Source organism: Rattus rattus, chromosome X (assembly GCF_011064425.1).
Source record: "Rattus rattus isolate New Zealand chromosome X, Rrattus_CSIRO_v1, whole genome shotgun sequence".
In the NCBI taxonomy this organism is placed as follows: domain Eukaryota; kingdom Metazoa; phylum Chordata; class Mammalia; order Rodentia; family Muridae; genus Rattus; species Rattus rattus.
The window spans coordinates 44,842,128-44,862,398 of record NC_046172.1 but is presented as its reverse complement, the minus strand read 5'-3'; the positions used below and the strand labels follow the sequence as shown (position 1 = coordinate 44,862,398).

General features: G+C 35.5%; 1 protein-coding gene across 1 annotated transcript in view; it reads right to left on the bottom strand.

The window, feature by feature from the left end:
• Nucleotides 1-11,187, bottom strand: part of LOC116887861 (interleukin-1 receptor accessory protein-like 1) — a gene marked incomplete at its 5' end in the record, with an annotated part of 44,360 nt that extends 33,173 nt beyond the window's left edge. Inside the window, 2 exon segments of the mRNA XM_032889359.1 lie at nt 8,640-8,785; nt 10,997-11,187. Coding sequence (XP_032745250.1) covers nt 8,640-8,785; nt 10,997-11,187 — 337 coding nt within the window.
• Between the last annotated feature and the right edge of the window lie 9,084 nt (nt 11,188-20,271).

The window sequence follows — 20,271 nt, the reverse complement described above, 5'->3', positions numbered from 1 at the left end:
AGAGTGCCCTCTCAGGCATCTCTTGAGTAGCAAATGCATTCTAGAAGGCAAAATGTCATTGACTATGTGATGTAAGTAACCTCATTAAGAACAGAGTGTTAGGGCAAAGGTGTTGACTCGGCAGAAGGAATGAGGCAATTACTTGGATTTAGTCCCACTGACTGGTTGTTCTCTCCCCTTCATTTGTTTCTCATAGACATAGTTAACTCCAGAAAGATAGTTACTCTTGGACCATTAGATGATTCTAAGTGCATTAATGGAATCTATTGTGTAGCTAAGGCATCATATGCCACCTGTGGTCCATAGACAAGTAGCAATAATATCTCTAATGAATTTCCTTGAAATTCAAATCTTGAGTACTATATCTGAATTGCTTTTCTAATAAGCTCCTAGGTGATTTGTGAGTATTATAAATTTTGTGAAGTATAAGAATAGGGATGTCTAGATGGCTTTCCAAATACAGAAACAAATAGTCTGACTGCGGTCAATTCCCATATATAAACTCTTGTTCTGTTGACTTTCTCTTCTTCCCAATTCCATTTGATATGATCTTTGAGGGTTTTCAGGGTGAAATTTTTCAGTTCTTTTACTCTGAATTTCTCTGCTATGAATACTTAAGATGCTAAGCCATTTCGTGTAAGTGGGTCTCTCTATTCACTCAGTAAACCAGTAGCTCTTATCTAGGGACATTTTTGTTCTCTGAGGATATTTTTTAATGTTAGGATACATTTTTATTTTCCATCACTGGAAAAGATATGGAAGGTAGGGGCAAAAGATTCTGCTAAATAATCTATAGTGTACAAGACAGTTCCTACTACAGTAGAAATTTATTCAGCCCAAAATATCAATAGCAACAAAACTGAGACGCTACAATAGGTGAAATGTATATAACTCAGAATATATTAAATAAATCTGTTTGATAGTGCACATTCATCACATCTATTAAGCACATTGAAACATATGATAGAAAAGTAAATGTGCTTTATCAAGAATTTAACATTCTAGCAGAAAACAAACATGAAATGATGAATATGACCATGTATAATGAACTAATTTACAGTTTCTATTCCATAGTCATGGTCAACAGGGATGACTCAAAACAGAAGTTTATCAATCGCTGTTTCCCATATCCGTTTTGTTTGAACGAGGTAAGCAGACAGAAATTACCTAGGATTATTCTCACCTAATTTATATATTCTGTGCAATAAACTAGCCATCTTAAAAGGTTAGTTTGTATGCCTGTATGTTTGGTGGCTTTCTTGAAATGTCCTTTATTAAAAAGAACAAAGGTAAAAGATTATTAGCATCAAAGAAGCTTTAAGTGATTTTACTTATTTTTCAAAAACTTTATTTACTTTTTAATTATGTGTGTATGCATATGTGGGAGGGGGATACCAACATGGAGGGAGATAGCAGCGTCGGAGTCCCTGAAGATGGAGTTACAGGTGGTTGTGAGCTGCTTGATATGGGTACTAGGAATCAGATCATGTCCTCTGGGAAAACAGAGCATGCTCTTAAAATCGAAGTCATCTCTCCAGTCAGATTGTATTTGTTTTAGCATAAGCAATTAAAAAATATGGAGTTGGAAACTTAGGTTTCCCACAAAACAGAGGTCAGAGAATCAAAAAAAAATGTTATAAGAGAAGAAAAATTTGATGATGAAGTGTTAAATCTTATATAAGTAAAGAAGCTTTTAAACATACTAGCTGTGTAGAAACAACTTAAACTCCTAAATACATTGTCATTGAATATGGCTAGACTCATTAAGAGTGACCCTTCTGAATCAGAGAAAAGACTGGAGGAGCTTGAAGGGGCTTGAGACCCCATATGAACAACAATGCCAACCAACCAGAGCTTCCAGGGACTAAGCCACTACACAAAGACTATACATGGACTGACCCTGGACTCTGACCTCATAGGTAGCAATGAATATCCTAGTAAGAGCACCAGTGGAAGGGGAAGCCCTGGGTCCTTCCAAGACTGAACCCCAGTGAATGTGATTGTTGGGGGAGGGTGGTAATGGGGGAGGATGGGAGGGAACACCCATACCCGAAGGGGAGGGGAGGGGTTAGGGGATCATTGGCCCGTAAACCGGAAAAAGGAATAACTTTCGAAATGTAAATAGAAATACTCAAGTTAATAAAAAAAAAAAAAAGAGTGACCCTCCTATGGATAACACTTCCGCCTTCTAGGGAGATAGTGCCACATGGAGCACTAGGATATTGTAATGTCACAGCAGGATTTGGTTTTCAAAAATATTCTAATATCAGTGGTCAATCAAACTAAATGGCTCCTCTTAAATTTCAAAGAGATTTACTAGGTTCCATTATCAATCTCTCAGGAAATAAATGTGTTAGGCAAATAAAAACAAGGACACAGCAACACATTACAAAGATGATCCATGACACAAAGGAATACACAGGTCACTGGATCTAAAGGCATCCTCTTTAAAACATTGCATCCTAAATTATTTGCACATTAATCTCATTACTGGAGACATTTCCAGGACTAGGGAGTTTATTGAGCAAGTCTAATTCCTATTGCTTACATTCTTTGGAGAGAGACAGAGCACACAGAAGAAGTGAAATACTTTGAGTGGAAATTAAGAAAACTTAGATGTTTATCATTGTTAGGTAGCACCAAGTCTCTCAGCTAGATACTTTGCCCATTCTACTACCTCATGATGAATGAATTGTCATATTATTGTAATCAGTATAAGAAAATGTAACCATTCAGACCAGAATTGCTACTGAAAACTCTGTTTTTTTGCATCCCTACCTTAGCCCCTCTCTGTCTACATAGACTGTAGCAATGGAGGGGTCCATCACTATGGTTCCATCACAGGCTCTCAAATCTGGGTTTCTTTCTTTCCTCTCTCTCTCTCTCTCTCTCTCTCTCTCTCTCTCTCTCTCTCTCTCTTTTCCCCTTCATCCCTCCCTTTCTACAACAATTGTCTTTTATTTTATTTATTTTATTGGTGGTAGAAGAGGTCCTGGGTCCTAGGAGGGCTCCTTTCCCAGGTATGGGGGAATGCTAAGGCATTGAGGTGGTAGTGAGTGGGTGGGACTGGGAGCATCTACTGAAAACTCTTAATGTGATAATTCTAAAGTCAAACATCCATTAAAAATGCACAATTCTGTTTTAAGAATGTTTGGTAGCAGTGTAATTTAAAATGGAGACCATGACATTCCAATTTATATCAGCTCTTATTCCCCCTCTTTATTCAATTTTGCAAGTGAACACACTGTTAGGCACACAGGAGACACTTAAAAGTTATCATTAAATGTATGAATAAATGAATGAAATTCTCTAGGATAATGCATTCAAATTAAAGTAAATTTATTGTAAGGTAAAATCCAAATAAATGAGACATAATTGCTGGAGCTAAAGATGATCATTTTAATGAAAGATAAATTAGAATGCACACAATTTTTAATGGAACACACGATCGCTGCATCCTTCATTACCCTCATAGTACAGAGTTGAAGCAGAGAAATCTTGTAGTAGCTTGTTAACATTTATTGGGCATAAATATATGTCAGATGCTTGTGATAACATTGGCACATATGTTCATTAAATCTCAAGCTGCTATAGTGATAGATCACTGTGATCCCATTTTTATTGAAGACAATTTGAGGCTCACAAATGGGGTGACTTATCTAAGACAAAAAATTATAAAAGTGTTGAGTCTTGAAAACAAACAGTTTTGTTCTCCATTCCATGCTTTTAACTATGAAAGTGTTTTGTTATAGATTTTAGAGATGTCCATATTGTGAGGACATGAAATAGTCATAAAATTTGGGACCAGAAGTCATAGGTCACTGACACAGAATTCACCACAAAATGAGAAACTGTATTAAAGGTTCATGACATAGGAAGGTTGAGAACCACTAATTTAGAGTGATCTTTTTATTAGAGAAACAGAAAACATACAAAATGGAGAGAAGAAGAAAAGTTAGGGTTTAGAGGACAATTGGTGGTTTGGTGCATGTCAAGATAGGCAACAACAACTAGAAACCCAAGCAAAGGAATCTAGGTAAATATTCAGAGACTCAGATACAAAATTTAATCAACTATAGTATAGGCAGGAATAAGAAACAGCCCAGCAACTGACATGTAAACCTTACTTTTGTTCTAATTTCTACCTTCCTTTTATACCTTCCAACTTCTTTCATATTCCCACAATTCCCTCTCAAATTCTTGATCTCTTCTTCTTTAATTATTATTGTTATATCCACATACTCTCTCTCTCTCTCTCTCACACACACACACACACACACACACACACAGAGAGAGAGAGAGAGAATCTTCTAAACATGACAACAAAGTTGCATCCATGAAATCTCAAAAAAAAAATGCTTTCCTAAACAAACCCTATATAATGAAAATGCCAGGGGAAATTTCACAAGGATTTAATTTATCCTTAGATTAAAAACTTTTTAGCTCTTTTTGAAGCCAGTATTTAACTCTCCAATTTTCTAGGCTAGACACTAGCAAAGTTAAATGAAATTAGGCAGCCTATTGGAGTAAGGAAAAAGAGTCAGGGCACTCATAGACAAACAGGACCTCATGCTCCCTTTGGTTCTCAGTCTCTCTCTCTCTCTCTCTCTCTCTCTCTCTCTCTCTCTCTCTCTCTCTCTCTCTCTCTCTCTCTCTCTCTGTATCTGACATAATTCTAAATTCCCAAGTACCTTTTTTTATTGGATATACGAGTTGGCGGCTTTAGATAAATCTATGGTGGGATTTTCACTGGTCAAAGTTCCTAGTAGATTTCAGCTGCTTTCATAAAATCATGATTTTTCCAAATAAAGATCGAGGGCTAATAATAATATAGCAGTGAGCCTACCTCAAATGTAGAATCATTTGATGGGCAGGAGTATGCTTTTCAAGTCCATACTGTAAGTCATTGTAAGGCTGAAATCATGTTATAGCAATAGCATTGAACAAAGAGGAACAGCGGAGGAAATATGTTTAGAGAACTTTGGATAAACTTTATGTGTCAGAAGTTACAGTTATGAATGCTAAAGATCTAAATCAGCTGTTCTCAACCTGTGGGTCATAGCCCACCCTAGACGTCAGACACTTATAGAGGGGTTACCTACGACCACTCTAAAAAACACAGCTATTTACATTATGATTGTTAACAGTAGCAAAATAACAGTTGTGAAGTAACAATAAAAATAATTTCATGGTTGTGGTTCACTACAACACGAGAAGCTGCATTAAAGGGTCTCAGCATTATGAAGGTTGAGAACTACTGATTTATATGAAACAAATATTTTAATATAGCTCTACAAAAATATTTTAGAAGGAAGATTTTGGAAACTGGTAAGTTAGGGAAGTCTTAAGTTGGTGGCAGAACAAAAGAGGAACAATGGCAGCTTCCAGTTGTTTCTTTTAGCATTGGTCCTCTGAGAAATGTAGAAAATTATTTGATAATTGCAGAATTGATAGTGTGACAATCTGACAGTCTCAGAGGCCTTATCATAAAGATTCAAACTTATGACACATATTTGCTATGTCCTCTCTTTTAGAACTCTGTCAGGGTGGGAAAGTTACAATTATATCTTATGCTGATCAATTTCCTTGTTTGATGAGTGGGGTCATTCCATATAATGAGTTCCTTGAGAAAAGATTACACCCATTTATTGTGCCTTTGCAAGGGAAGACTTCTTTCTTCCAACTCTCTTACAGAGAAGGCTTACATTCACTTTAAGAACAGATTTTCAGAGTATAAAAACTCAAAGGACTCCTTGGGAATTAATGCTTTTATGTTAGTAAGAACAAACTGTTATAAATACAAATTTGAAAGGGTATCATGGAAAACTTAAGTATTTGAGCAACTAAAATTTGTCCGTGTCTTCCTCATCAGATAATCAGCCGCTAATGGCATTTATTATTAAATAATTTCTTGATTTTTCAAACTGTTTTCTATAATTTGGCAGCTCTAGTAGCTTTTGCTTAATAGGCTAAAACCATGAAGTATCTTAAGTATGTCTGATCTCACCCAACTGCATACTTGCCTGAAAAAACAGCGTTCTTGTCTTCACCCATACATCTAGTACATTGCTATTTCTACTTGTTTATAATAATCCCTTAATTTTCATCTGTGCCTTACTCCACATGGAAATATATATTGTCCAAGCTAATAGAATACTTTTAGATTTATTTTGTTCATGAGTATTTTGTGTGCATGTGTATATGTCTACCACATGTGTGCCTGGTGCCCATGGACATCAGAGGAGGGTATCAGATCACATAGAAATGAAATTATAAATTATTCTTAGCCACCATATGGATGCTGGGAACTGAACTCAGATTCTTTGCGTGAGCAAGAAATACTCTTAACTTCCCAGCCTCCAACCCAATAGATTTTTAACACGTGTCCTAAGCTTTTCTTCACTAGTTCAATTCTTAAGGACTAATTTAAACTCTTCATTTAGACTATATTCAAGAGAGTCATAGGAATAAAACCTATAAATGAAGAGTGAGTGCATGGTGAAATGAAGGTTCAGCTGGGTCATGATGACTATTATCAAACATCTGATTGCTAAGGAAAGAGCAATTGAAAGTATAAACTAGAGTCAATGGAGAGAAAACCAGAGAAATGGAGATGCTTTCTAACAGATTCTTCCAAAGCTAGAATGTATTTTATAGAGACGGAATGTGACCCAGTATAAGCTGAAAGGCTATTTTGAAAGGTCTGTGGTATTTAAGTCTATGGTCCACCAAGGCTACTTTTATACTTCTATATATACACAGGGCCTCACTCAAATTCCTTCATTGTGTGGCTATTGTTAAAGTACAGGAAGAAATGTGGCTAGCTGCTGCTTCCTTTTCCTCTCTCCTCACATTACAGCATAATATGCTACTTTAATATTATAGTCACCTTGACAGTCAAGGTGTCTATTTTAATAGCTTTCAGCAACACTATTCAAAGAGAATCTATTTCCCAATAATGTAGGGAACAGTCTTCAGTGTTCTCTTTCTTTTCAAACCTCAAAGACTTTAGGATTGAAGATGTGCTTTGAAATTAAAATCATTGTAAATCTGCTGAGTAAGAGAGTACCAAGTGTACTTGGAATAAGTAAACTAGAATGTTTTAACAGTAACAAGGAGAAAAAAAAATGTTCTCTTCTAACATGCATGAAAATTTCCCCAACTCACACACTTTATAATCATCTCTAATTTTAAATAATTCAAATATGGCACACACAGAGAGAGAGAGAGAGAGAGAGAGAGAGAGAGAGAGAGCGCACACATATAGCAACATACACACACACACACACACACACACACACACACACACACACACACACAGAGAGAGAGAGAGAGAGAGAGAGAGAGAGAGAGAGAGAGAGAGAGCACACATATAGCAACATATACACACGACACACACACACACACACACACACACACAGACACACACCTGTGTATAAACTGATGAGCTGCTGCAGAGAAAAAGTTACTATTTCAGACACTACATTTTATACCATTAAATACAACTTATTTATTTATAGTAAGTTACTATTAATCATGGGAGGATATTACGTACGTAAAAACTTTACGAGGTTAAAGTGTCAAGAAATACTGTATTGAGAAATTCATCAGACACAGTTCTTGAACTACTAGAACAACCTTCCAATCATGACATACTTTATTGCATTAAAAATGAAGTTATTTTAATGACCTAATATCTATTTCAAATACCATTTCACCAAACATCTTCTGTATGTAAGTACTGTATCAAGCCCTTCCTATTTGTTACTTTTGTTATCTTTATAAATCACTGAATGGTTGATAATATTTTCTCCATTTTACATGTCATAAACTGACATGAGAATACTTTTCTCAGGCTATACATTTGATAATAAAGCAAGGCAAAGAATCCAAATTTAACTCGAGTTTGACTTAGAAATCCACTTGTGATGCTCTCTTCTTTTGTAATTTGCCCTTTGCGATTTGCCATTGCCCACCATTCTAATTTCTAAAGAAAGCTGCATGTAAATGATGAAGATGTTGACTGCTAAATGATCATTATATTTACAAAACCCAGAACAGCTGGATGCTCTTACACCAAATCAAGATATGTCCTTTTTATTCCAGTTCTGTGCATCAGCAAACAAAAGAATACAAATTATTTTGAGTATTAACTCTCAGGCTATTCATATTAATTTTAAAAAGTACAGAAATTGATACATGAGGTTAACATCAATCTTCTGTTGTGGGAGTCACATACTCCAGAATAGGGAATTGTTTTTGGGTAATAACCACTCATAGAACATAACTTTTCTTTCCTGTTGTTCCTTGCCTCTTTTTTTCCTCTCCCTAAAAACCCATTTCTATCCCTGAGTTCTCTTAAAACGTCATTCATCTAGGGACAAATAGCCAGGTGCTAACCATTAATCAAACCTGGCTTTCTCCTTCCAGATTTCACCTCTGAGTACTGGCCTTTAAACAGTGTGTTGATGGGCATGAGTCAACTAACACCTTCATGGACAGAGTGCTAATGGGATTGTTTTACTTGTGCTAGGTTTATGGGGAAATTTTTTAAAGGGAATTTTCTTTTACTAGATTCCAATGATTTGCCTTCTAGGGAACATTTATCTCATTTCACAAGCAGAGAAGGTTCCACTCACCTCGTTTATGAAGGAGAACACTGGCATGCCGACGTCCATTCCCATTTTCAACATAACAAGAATAATTCCCCAGGTCACCTTCTTCCACAGAGTCAACAATTAATGAGATAGAAACTTCCTGTTCTCCAAGATGTTCCTTAAGGATTCTAAAACATAAAGGAAAACGCAACAAAAAAAACCCACACAAACATATACACACATGAAAAAGAAAGAATTGTAGATGAATTTGAATCTGAAGAGAATATACCTACAAAGTTTATGCTTCAAATCTGGCTATGAATTGATGCTAAGTTAATTAAATGATATCATGCCCTTTTCTTCTTCACTTCTAATGAAGAAACTTGTCTTTGCAGATGCTAATGAACTAGCAGTTAATTATCTCTCATAGCAGGACAATCATACTGTCATAACAAAGAGGTGAGAAAGACCTTGAAGAAAAGTTTACAAATTGCTTTTCCTTTAAGAAGAGATACGATTTAAAAATGAGATAAGAGATTCTAAAATGATAGGCTGGAGGCATAATTATATATCAGATTATTTTTAACAAGAATTAGAAAGAAAAAAATTTCTGAGTTATTTTGACATATCAGTTGAAACCTCCAGACTGACTTATTTCTAGAAATACAAATGAGCTCCATAGTTTTAAAGAAATATGAAACCATAACATGTAGACTAAAAGTTCTGGTATATATTTAATTTTGACATTAAAAATTAATGGTAAATGCTCACTAATCTGATTCTTAGATATTTTAGCAATCTCTCAAAACATGGAAAATTTCTTAAACTAGTTTCCTTTTTTCTCTGCTTTCAATATTCCTATTTCCAAACTCCTGCCTGGATAAATGTGTGTGTGTGTGTGTGTGTGTGTGTGTGTGTGTGTGTGTGTGTGTGTGTGTGTGTGGTATATATATATACCACAAATTTCTAGTGCATTCATCCAGCTCTTATAGTCAAAGTTAGACAGTGTAGGTTTATGGTAGTTCTTTAATTTTAAAAAATGTGTTGGTAAATAATAAAACATTTTAAACATGAAAAATGGCAAAGAAAGATTTTTGTGTCCATATTGGACAGTTGCCCATTTGGATCTTCCAGAATCAAATTGAAGCACTCCTCAGTGAGATATTGTGTATTTGTTGCCAGAGAAGACCCCAATAGAAATGATCTCCTATGACAGTTTTATAAATTTTTGCTTCGTACTGAAAAACATTTTCTTATATCTTTGTTAAAAGTTTTAAAAGTCTTGACATTTTTAAAAGGAGAAGCATTAACTTAAATCCTCATATTCTGCCAGAACACAAAAACTTTATATGGAAGAATATTTAGAAAATATTTATCATTTGATTTGCTTATAACTTAGTTATCATTGTGTAACTCCTTGCTCATTTACATTAAGATTAGAAATAATTCTTCATGTCCAAGTACAATTTACTTCCTCACTATTTACCTTTTTACTTACATGTAAGTGAATAAATATGTAACTACATTAAAAAAGTATAAAAATTATGTCCTCAAAATAGATATGTAAAAATTTAAACGTTTGTTCTATTATTTCCTCTTTATAAATATTTATACCTTAAAGTTGAAAATTTGTATATCCTCCATCAATCCATCAAGCATTTTACATGCTTCTTGGTAGCTTTTAGATATGTATTAGCATTCACAGAAAATAAATGTTTGGACTTGAGTCATGTAGTGCCTTGCTATGTCAAATCCTTTCAGTATTTCTTTTAAGAGGGTATCCTATTTTGGCTCAGTTGGTACTGAACTAAATCCAGGTGACCCAGGTTAGTCTTCAGGTCCTGGCAGCTTTTCTATCTGAGCTTATGGAGCATTGTGTTTACAGACCTTAGCCACCATGCTGGCTTCCTCTCAGCAACTTTTAAAAGTTGATTTCATGAATTAAAAAGACAATGATTTTTCTAAGGGCAGAATGGGCTTCAATAGTTTACATTGTTTTGCTTTTAGTGTACTATTAGGGAAATGTTCCTTTTGAAATCATTCTTAGGTAGAGAAGTGGAGTTTGTTTATGAATATGATCAAGACATACTATATGAAATCTGGAATAATTAATAATAAATTATTTAGAAAAAAGAATTACTCTTATTCTTTGTAAATGATGTTCACATTGTGTAATTCCATAATTGGCCTCAGCCATTCTTTGTTTGCCATAAATTATCACAGAATTTCTGTTATGATAATCAAAAGATAAAATATTAATAACTTTTGTTGTTTTGAGTCACCCCTCCCCTGCTTAACAGAGCAAATGTTAACTCAATTCCACATGTTTAAAATTAAAAAAATAAATAAATAAAACAAAAGTCTGTCACAGGGGGGAAAAAGTAAAAAAATTATTTTACCTAATGTCACTTTCCCAAACTCTATTTTCATCCAGATCTTCAATAAATTTCTCTCCTTTCATCCAGTAAATTAAAGGACTGACGTCTCCACTGTACCCAAAGAAGGCTCTGCAGGTAAGGTTAGCTGAACCACCTGTGGAGAAAAGTGTGGGAAACACGACATAAAGCCATTTGTACCCACTCAGAACGAAATAAACCAAAACAAATTAACCGGTAAAAACTGGATCATTTCATTGATTTAATGAAACAGCTAAAAGAGCAATTGATCAAGCATTTTCCATCACTGCTAAGTTTATCAAGTGTATCATTTTTTACAGTATGTTTTATTTAATGAAATGAGAGCTACTTGTGAGATTTAGAAGAGGATCTATTATAGAATTATAGAATGTTCTTCAGTTGAGGCTTAGGGATGTCTTCTCAGGATTAGCCTGAGTTTATGAATTATTGGGAAGAATCGTAGAAGAAATATTGCCTTCTCAAGGGAACATCAAAGGGTATATGAAAAAACAAAGCAGAATCCTTGCCTGAGGGGACAAAGCAACTGTAGCTCATAGATTCAAGAGTGCTGCTAAGAAACTTTGACTCCAGAAGGAATAACATTGTCTTAACAAAGTAACAATATTGGGTAGAAAATCACAATAAGATGAGTGAAATCACGATAATAAATATATGGAATATCTATTGAAAAATCACGAATATGTATGTAGGAGGAAATTATTTTCACTATTATACTTCCTACACTTACTTCATTTTTATGTATACTGGCATATAGGTCAATTGGCTACTTTAATAAGGTAAATATCAATTATTGACTAAAAGGTAGAAGTGAATCTAATATCTCCAGAATACTAGATATATTAAGGATATTTTACCTTTCACAACAGTTTTATTTACTTAAGCCAGCGTTGCACAACTGAAATATTCTAGCCATAATTAGATATATGAACTTTCTGGCTTCAAGTAGAACATAAGAGTGGGATATGAGTTCAGTGAGAGCCTACCCCAGTAACATGAATGTAAGAGAACACTTAGGCATGATTGCCAAAAGATGAACTTAAAAGTGTGCTGACATTAAGAGTAAGCTAACTCTCTCAATTAGATGTGACAATAAATTATGGTAATAGTCTGTATGGCTCTCTGCTCACTGGGGCCCAGGAAGGTAGTTCCTAAGGATTGAAAGCTTTATAACCAAGCTAAGTAGTGATGGAAATCTCTCAAAATTGTGCTTAGGACTTCTACAGCATAAACAAAGAGGACAGTGCAATGTGCTCAGCTGTCCTCTTTTAAAGAACATTCATAGGCATTGTTTTTTTCATTTGGTTCTACACTTTCAATAACAAAAATATTTATATTGGCTAAAATTAGTATCGTTTGAATTTTGTCAGTTGCATAAGAAAAAACATTCAAAACATCTGTTCTAGTATTTTAAGACATCAGTCTTTTGTATTTGCTCATGTTTTTATACTTTCTGCTAGATTCTTAAAAATTCTGTTTTTATATGTAACAGTCGTTCACCATTGTTGAACTAAATCAGGCAAGGCCAGAAAATAGCTACAAGATTTTCAGTCAAGAATGAAGCTCTTTCCAAGTTAAGTGGAACACTCCTGTAATCTCAGGATTTGAGAAGTAGAGGCAAGAGGATCTCAAGTATGAGGTCAGCCTAGATTGTATGGCACATTCCTGGCCAACCTGGGATATTATGTAAGGCACATTCCTGGCCAACCTGGGATATTATGTAAGAAGATCTTGTCTTTAACAAGTCTAAGGGTTGATTCTGTAGGTTAGTTGTAAAGTGCTCTCATAGCATGTTCCAAGTCCTGGGTTTGATCCTTAGCAATGAAAAAAAACAAAAAAAAAAAAACAAAACAAAAAAAAAACAGTTTATTATTGCTTTTTTTACCCAAACATTTTTAAATGTAGTATTGAAATCACTTCTTGTGATGACTATTGCTGGTTGTCAGTTTGACTATATTTGGAATGAACTACAATCCAGAAATGGAGGGCACACCTGTGGTCCAGATCTTGAGGCATAGTGGCCATGAAAAGCATAGGTCCAGACTAAGTAGTTCCCCCCCTTAATCCCAAGTGATCTCTGAGTTCAAGGGCAGCCGGGGACAGAACAAGCCCCAGATCCAGGCATGGTGGTACACACCTTTAATCTGGGCCACACCTTCTGCTGGAGGCCTACATAAAGACATTGGAAGAAGAAAGATTCACTCTTCTCTGTCTGATTGCACTAACTTGCCAGCTTATCTGTTGGAACCTACTTCTTCACAGTTCCAGCTAATACAGAAGACCAGCTGAAACAACTAGCCTCATGGCACTGAACAACTACTAGATTCTTGGACTTCCCATTCACAGATGCCCATTATTGGGTTAGTTGGACTGCAGACTATAAGACATTACACTAAATTTCCCTTACATAGAAAGACATTTCATAAATTCAGTGACTCTAGAGAACCCCAACTTACTATAATTCTCTTTTAGGGAACATTTTACAGGAAGATTACTAAATATCAACATTATTGATTACAATTCAAGCATATATTTCTACAGAATGTATCATGAAATTAATTTTAAAGGAAGTGTTCTTTGCAGATTTTGAGACAAGGTTTTCCTTTGTAAACCATACTAGATTTAAACGTAGGACCATCCTGCCTCAGCTTTCCTAGTAGTGGAATTCATAGGTGTGTGTATTTTTACACCTGGACATGCATTTAAGTTTTTAGGAGAATCATTATTTTTATGCAACTGAAATGCCTGTTACCATGTCAATGTCGCCATAAACCATCAGCAAATCTCAAATAGAATCAAGATATATAACTTAAAAGGCATATATCAATAATGTACGGAATGTGTTATTTGAAAGAGCAAGTTTAAGTTTTGAGATGAGATTCAATGCCTGTAACCAATAAATAAAAAGCTCTAGAGACTGTCTACCTTTACAGTACAATTTTACTAAATATGCATAGATCGTACAATGGATAACTGTGTCTTACTTTTATTTTCACTTTCAGAATAATTTTTATTGGATTTTTTATTTACATTTCAAGTGTTTATTTACATTTCCTGGTTCTCCCCTATCCTATCCCCCACCCAGTGCTTCTATAAGGGTACTCCTGCACCCACCCACCCCTTCCCTCCTCCTCACCCTGACACTCCCTTACACAGGGGGTTTCAGCCTTGTCAGGACAAGGGCTTCTCCTCCCATTGGTGCCCAACAAGGCCATCCTCTGCTACATATACAGCTGGAGCCATGGGTCTGTTCATGTGTACTCTTTGGGTGGTGGTTTAGTCCCTGGGAGCTCTGGGGGTCTGGTTAGATAGGAAATAGTCTTTCACATTACTCCTCCCCCAACTCCCTTATTCAAAGGATCTCTCTAGACCTCCATCTATTGTCTCAATATATTTGTACAGATATTTAGATGGAGAAAAATATCATTAAGAAATGTAAGATAGAATATGCCAAATAAAGGCATAGAGAACATGGATCTGAAGGATATTAGTCCTAAAGTTTAAAAAATCGTTATACGAATTTAAAAGACATATAGCATTTTATTGTCTAATATGAAATTTTGCAAGGATATACCTGGCTATATTGTGAGCCTTTAAAAATAAGCAATGGTCAAAGTATAGTCCGTGGGTATACATGTATACCATTCATGTGCCTGGTGTTCATAGAGGCTAGAAATGGTTGTGAGATCTTCTGAAACTGGAGTTATAGATGATTTTGAACCACCATATAGGTGTTGGGAGTTGAACCCCGATCCTCTGAATGACCAGCACGTGCTTTAAGACACTAAGCCATCCTTCTACCCTCATAAGTTTAGAAAACTTAAGCTTCATTTCATGATTTGGAAAGTGTTAATATACTGTTACTTAGCTATAGGTAATGTGACTTAAATTGTTTTTCTTTAATATTATTTCCTAGAAGACATTGATTGACTACTATCTGGAGTTTGTGAAACTCAGGAATAAAACTCTGTGGCTATCCATGTCTATAATATCTAAAAAAAAAATAGTATTATGCATGATTCCTAGTTCTTGATTATAAAGTTAAAAAGTGATTCTATTTATACCAAATAAACAAATCCATTTTCAATTTATATTTTATATTTGATGTTATTGTTAACAGCATTCCAGTAAGATGTAGAACTTACAAAAATTTTGTATTAATTTAAGAATTAGATATAATCAATAATTATCTTAAATAAGTTAATTGTTACAGTTATGAAGATTGAATTGTTGAATAAAACATACATTGAATTGTATTTTATTTTGTATATCATTTTTATTATTGTTTTGGGTGTTTTGAGAGAAGAACTCACTATATAACCCTGGCTGACTTGAAACTTTCTAAGGATACTAGGCAGGCTTCGTACTCAGATGTTGTGGTAAATATTAAAAACTAGGCAGAACTTTTTATCCACACTGGTGCTAGCACCATTGGGCCACATAGCACCAGCACCGTTGGGTCACATGGCACTGCTGGTATTTTTATCTCAGCAGCTCCATGCTGCCCCAAAGTATCAGATCCATGCAGTCTGAGACCCATTCCAGTGTAGCACCTTACCGCACTGGTACTTAGAGTTAGTTCTGGCACTGGAGGGTCTTATGGAAGTAATCATAATTTGTCTCTGGTGAGCATCTCTCCCTGAGGCTTTCTACTAGCTTTGAACTCTCTGGTTCCAGCTACCCAGTAAAATCATGGTTCTACATGATCAGCAGTGGCTGGCCTATCTCGGCTCCCTGCCACGGACTCTGGCCACACTCCTGCAACTGTCCCCTGGTAGTTAAGGTATAAACTCCTCTTGAAATCATAACTCAATAAGCTGTAATTTATCAATCAGGTTTATGTGTTAAATTCTCAATCACAATTCATCCACACAACAAACTCACAACCAATTGATAAAGATCTAAACTGCTCACCTAGATAAGATAAATTTACCTATAAAACCTATCTCTTAAAAAATATACATAATTATCTAGGGCCACCCAGGGCTGGGTCATCCTCCTCCATCTCCATCTTGATTCTCTCACTTTCCCTTCTCCCTTGCCTTACAAAAATTTTGTCCCTGCCTTACTTTTTTACTGTCCAATCATGGCCTTGACCTAACATGTGCTAGCCCTCACCTACATATAGACATCAACCTACAGTCAAAGGTCTGTTTGCCTCTGTCTCCCTAGTGCTTGGATTAAATGCATATGCCACCATGCTCAGCTATATGCATATAACAATAATTAATAAAAAAAAGAGGTCATGAATTTGAAATAGAACAAGCAGGTGGATATGTGGAAGACCTGGAGGGAGGAAATGGGAGGGGGAATGAAACAATTATAATCTTAAAAAGTAAAAGAAGTTTTAAAACGGATATGTATTTTTTAAAAAATGGTAGAAGTATTAATCTGCTCCTGTAGCAAAAGATAGTAAGAAGGTGCCTGAAACAGATTCTAGTGCTTAGAAATTGTATTAGATTTACCACTACACAATGAATTATCTGGAAATGTAGTTTCACATAATATAATGAAGAATTATAATCTTGAAATTAACTTTAGTTTCAAATGATACAATCAAATGAATGTGAAATTAATAAATTAAGTACTATACAACAACCATACTATTTAAGGGGAAATATTTCTTAAAACATTATGGGAAAATTATTTCTTAAAAGTGAAAGATACAAAGCCCAGAAATTTCAAGCTTGATGGATTTAAAAACATATCCAGACAGCTTTCCTCAGAATGTCAAAACTACAAAGGCAACTACATGACAGAATGACTGTAATTTTTTCTTTACTGCTTTTTCTAGCATATATATTTTCTGTCAAAAGGAAAACAATGGAAGGACAGTTTGGTTAGTGCCTCCGATGAGCATTAAGAGATGTCTATGCCTTGCCTGGTGCATGGGTCAATGTTAGAATGTTCCCTTAGTATGTCTGTGGCCTTGGGTTTCATTCTCAGTACTGAAGAAAGAGGTTCACATGCTAGCTCTGGGAAGCAGCTCCGAGGAAGATTATTATTCTTATAATACCCAATGCTACCATTTACTTTGTTTTTTCTCTATATTTCTAATTTCATATCACTTTAAAATTTTATTCAGCCATATAATATATTCATTTAGATAAGAAGAATATGGTTTTAAAGGTTTATTATCTTCTTTCACTCTTTTGTTTTGTTTTACTTTTCTTAAGACAGTCTATTCAATTTTTGTTAAAACATGCTGTTACCTGTGACAGTTTAATGAGAGTGGTACTTGTAGGCTTAAATATTTGAATTCGTGGTCCCTAGTGGGTGGAACTGTTTTGGGAGAGATTAGGAGGCATGGCCTTATTGGAGGAGGTGTATAACTGAAGATGGGTTTTCAGGTTTCAAAAGTCCACACACCAGGCCCAGTATTCCCTCCTCTGCTTTGTCTCTGTCCTTGTCTCTCTGTCTGTCTGCCTCTCTCTGTCTCTCTCTCTGTCTCTCTCTCTCTGCCTCTCTCTCTCTCTCTCTTTCTCTCTCTCTCTCTCTCTCTCTCTCTCTCTCTCTCTCTCTCTCTCTCTCTCCTCTGCTTCCTGCTTCCTGCTTCCTGCTTCCTGCTTCCTGCTTCCTGCTTCTTGCTTCTTGCTTCTTGCTTATGGATAGATAGAATGTAAATTTTCAGCAACTACTTCAGCACTATTTCTGCCTGCCTGCTGCCATACTTCTTGCCATAATGGTCATGGACTCACCCTCTGAATCTAGAATCAATCCCCAATTAAATGTTTTCCTTTTATAAATTGCCTCGGACAAGGTGTCTTTTCATAGCAGCATGAAATAACTAAGACACCATCTGACAGAATTTTGATTTGACAGAATTTGACAAAATGAGAGGATTCTAGAGAATTGAACTTTTAACCAGCATTTTGATAATTTTATTCAAGTGGTTAAAATTATAGGTTAATATTAGAACAATTTATTTTTACCTTAGAGCTCATATAGAGTACTATAGAGACTCAGATACACCCCTATCATCTCCCATTCCCCCCAAAAGAAATTAAGAAAGGAAGAGGAAGATTTGTGCCTATAAGGCAGGGAAGCTGGAGAGAGGAAGGAGAATGGCAACGGCATATAAAATAGTAGCTGATGGAGGAAACAAGCTGTACAACCTGGGCACTGACCTTACCAGGCCTTAGCATTACATCCTGTTTCCAAAGAATGAAGACAGAAACAGTTCATAGTGAGACAGGACTTGTCAGACTATGGCACATCTTTCAGGGTTATTGGATCCTGGTTTTGAATTCATGTAACTGATAGGTAGTCTGATAATGATTGAACTGACTTGTTTCTTCCACCCCCCTCTGAAATCTAGGGAAAAATAATGTTATATTCGTTTACAATTCAGCTCAACATTCTTTGTTTCTTGGACACCAGCTTTTTTGACCTTCCCATTGACCCTGTCAAGACATCATCTGTTTGGCTTTCTTATATCATATGCATAAATATCTTCTAAAATTCATTCCTCTTACACTGCAAGAGAGTCATGATTGTAGATTTTTCTGAAAAATATCTGTTAACAAGAATGCCATGGGGTTGGAGAGATGGCTCAGCAGTTAAGAGCACTGACTGCTTTTCCAGAGGTCTTGAGTACAATTTCCAGCAACCACACACACAGTGGCTCACAACCATCTATAATGGGATCTGATGCCCTTTTCTGTCATGCAAGCATACATGTAAATAGAGCACTTGTATACACAAACATAAATAAATAAACACTCAAAGTAAAATGCTTTGATTGGTGCTTGCTTACTCAAGCAATAAAAATTAGCAACATCCATATGCACAAAATATGGATCTGACAGGACATTATGGAATATTATTCCATACTCTTTTTTTCCTGAGCCTTTTCCAAATCAAAGAATCAGTTAAACATTACCTGTGCTTACTTTAAGTCTAACTTAGTCTTTATCTTGTTATCAGGAGCTAATATCCATCTTTTCTTTGGGTTTCAAATTTACTGAAGCATGCCATTTCTGATAACACAATTCTAACAGTGACACAGAGAACCTGGCATTCATTGCAGCTCTTCCTCATCCTCTTCCCTTTGTTTATTGAAAAAGAAGCCACGTCTGCATAACAGCTTTGAAACTAAAGCGTAACTACAAATGTAGGGCATTCCTCTTAGAATTCCAGAAGTCCCAATGGAGAAGACACACCTTTATTTAAATTTCTTGTCTACTTAGTTTCTTTCAAATTACAAGAGAAAGAGAGAGATTTAAGCTGTGTTCTGAGACTCCTGAGCATTGGCCGCCTCTGCCAGTCAGAGCTGGAGTCCTGAAGGTAATGGCATTCTTGCTGCTGCCAGTTGATATCTGTAAAAGCTACAGTAAATTGCACTAAATGCTTCTGCTGCCTCTTTGGCAGAAAGGTGCACCGTCAGCTCAATCTTACCAGGTTCTGAAGGAAGCACGAAAATTGATCATAAAAAATCATTTGCTATCTAAAATGAGAACAATGCTTGTCACACTGCAGGTTTTCAACTAGGCCACGTAGTGAACATGTCTTAAAGGGAAAAGAACACATTTTTCTCTTCAACTAGCATATTCCAATCAGCTAAATAGGAACTTTTTTTTAATGCAAGCATCTAATTAGATATAATTCAGTCATTTCTAAAACTGCTGAGACCAGAGAGTCTCTCTCCACTAGAGGACACTCTAGAACTTATTGAGAAATAATGAAAAACAAAAATCTAACCAACCTACCAAACAAACAAACAAAAACTCTTTTCTAATTAAAAGAAAATTTCTTCCCTAATTAAAAAGTATCAGCATCCAGAGATCTTACTTGTTGCAATTAAGAAATAGTGAGCGTTTTTTCTTAAATAAGATGTTGAGTATTAGGGGGATTTTAATTTTATTGGATCATTAATCATGTATATTAAAATACTCTATGGTCCTGGAAAAAAATAAATGTTTTGCCAAAGACTATCCACTTAAGATAAAAAGCAAAGTGGTTTACAAAACATATTTTTTTTTTTGTCATTAGTTGTAGCAAGTAGCTTTTTCTCTAGAAAGCTTAAGGCCTTTATTCAAAAACATAAAATGAGAAGAAAAATATTCTGTTTTCTCTCTCCTCTCTCTCTTTCTCTATGTCTCTTTCATTGTACCCCCTATCTGCCCTTGCATTGTTCAAGAAAGTTCTTTTGTAACTACTTCAAGACATTTTACTTAAACCTGAACTAGGACCTATGTCTGCAAAGAGTTGCCAGCATCAAACTGTAGATAGTTCCTCTGAAATCAGTCATCTGAGAACAA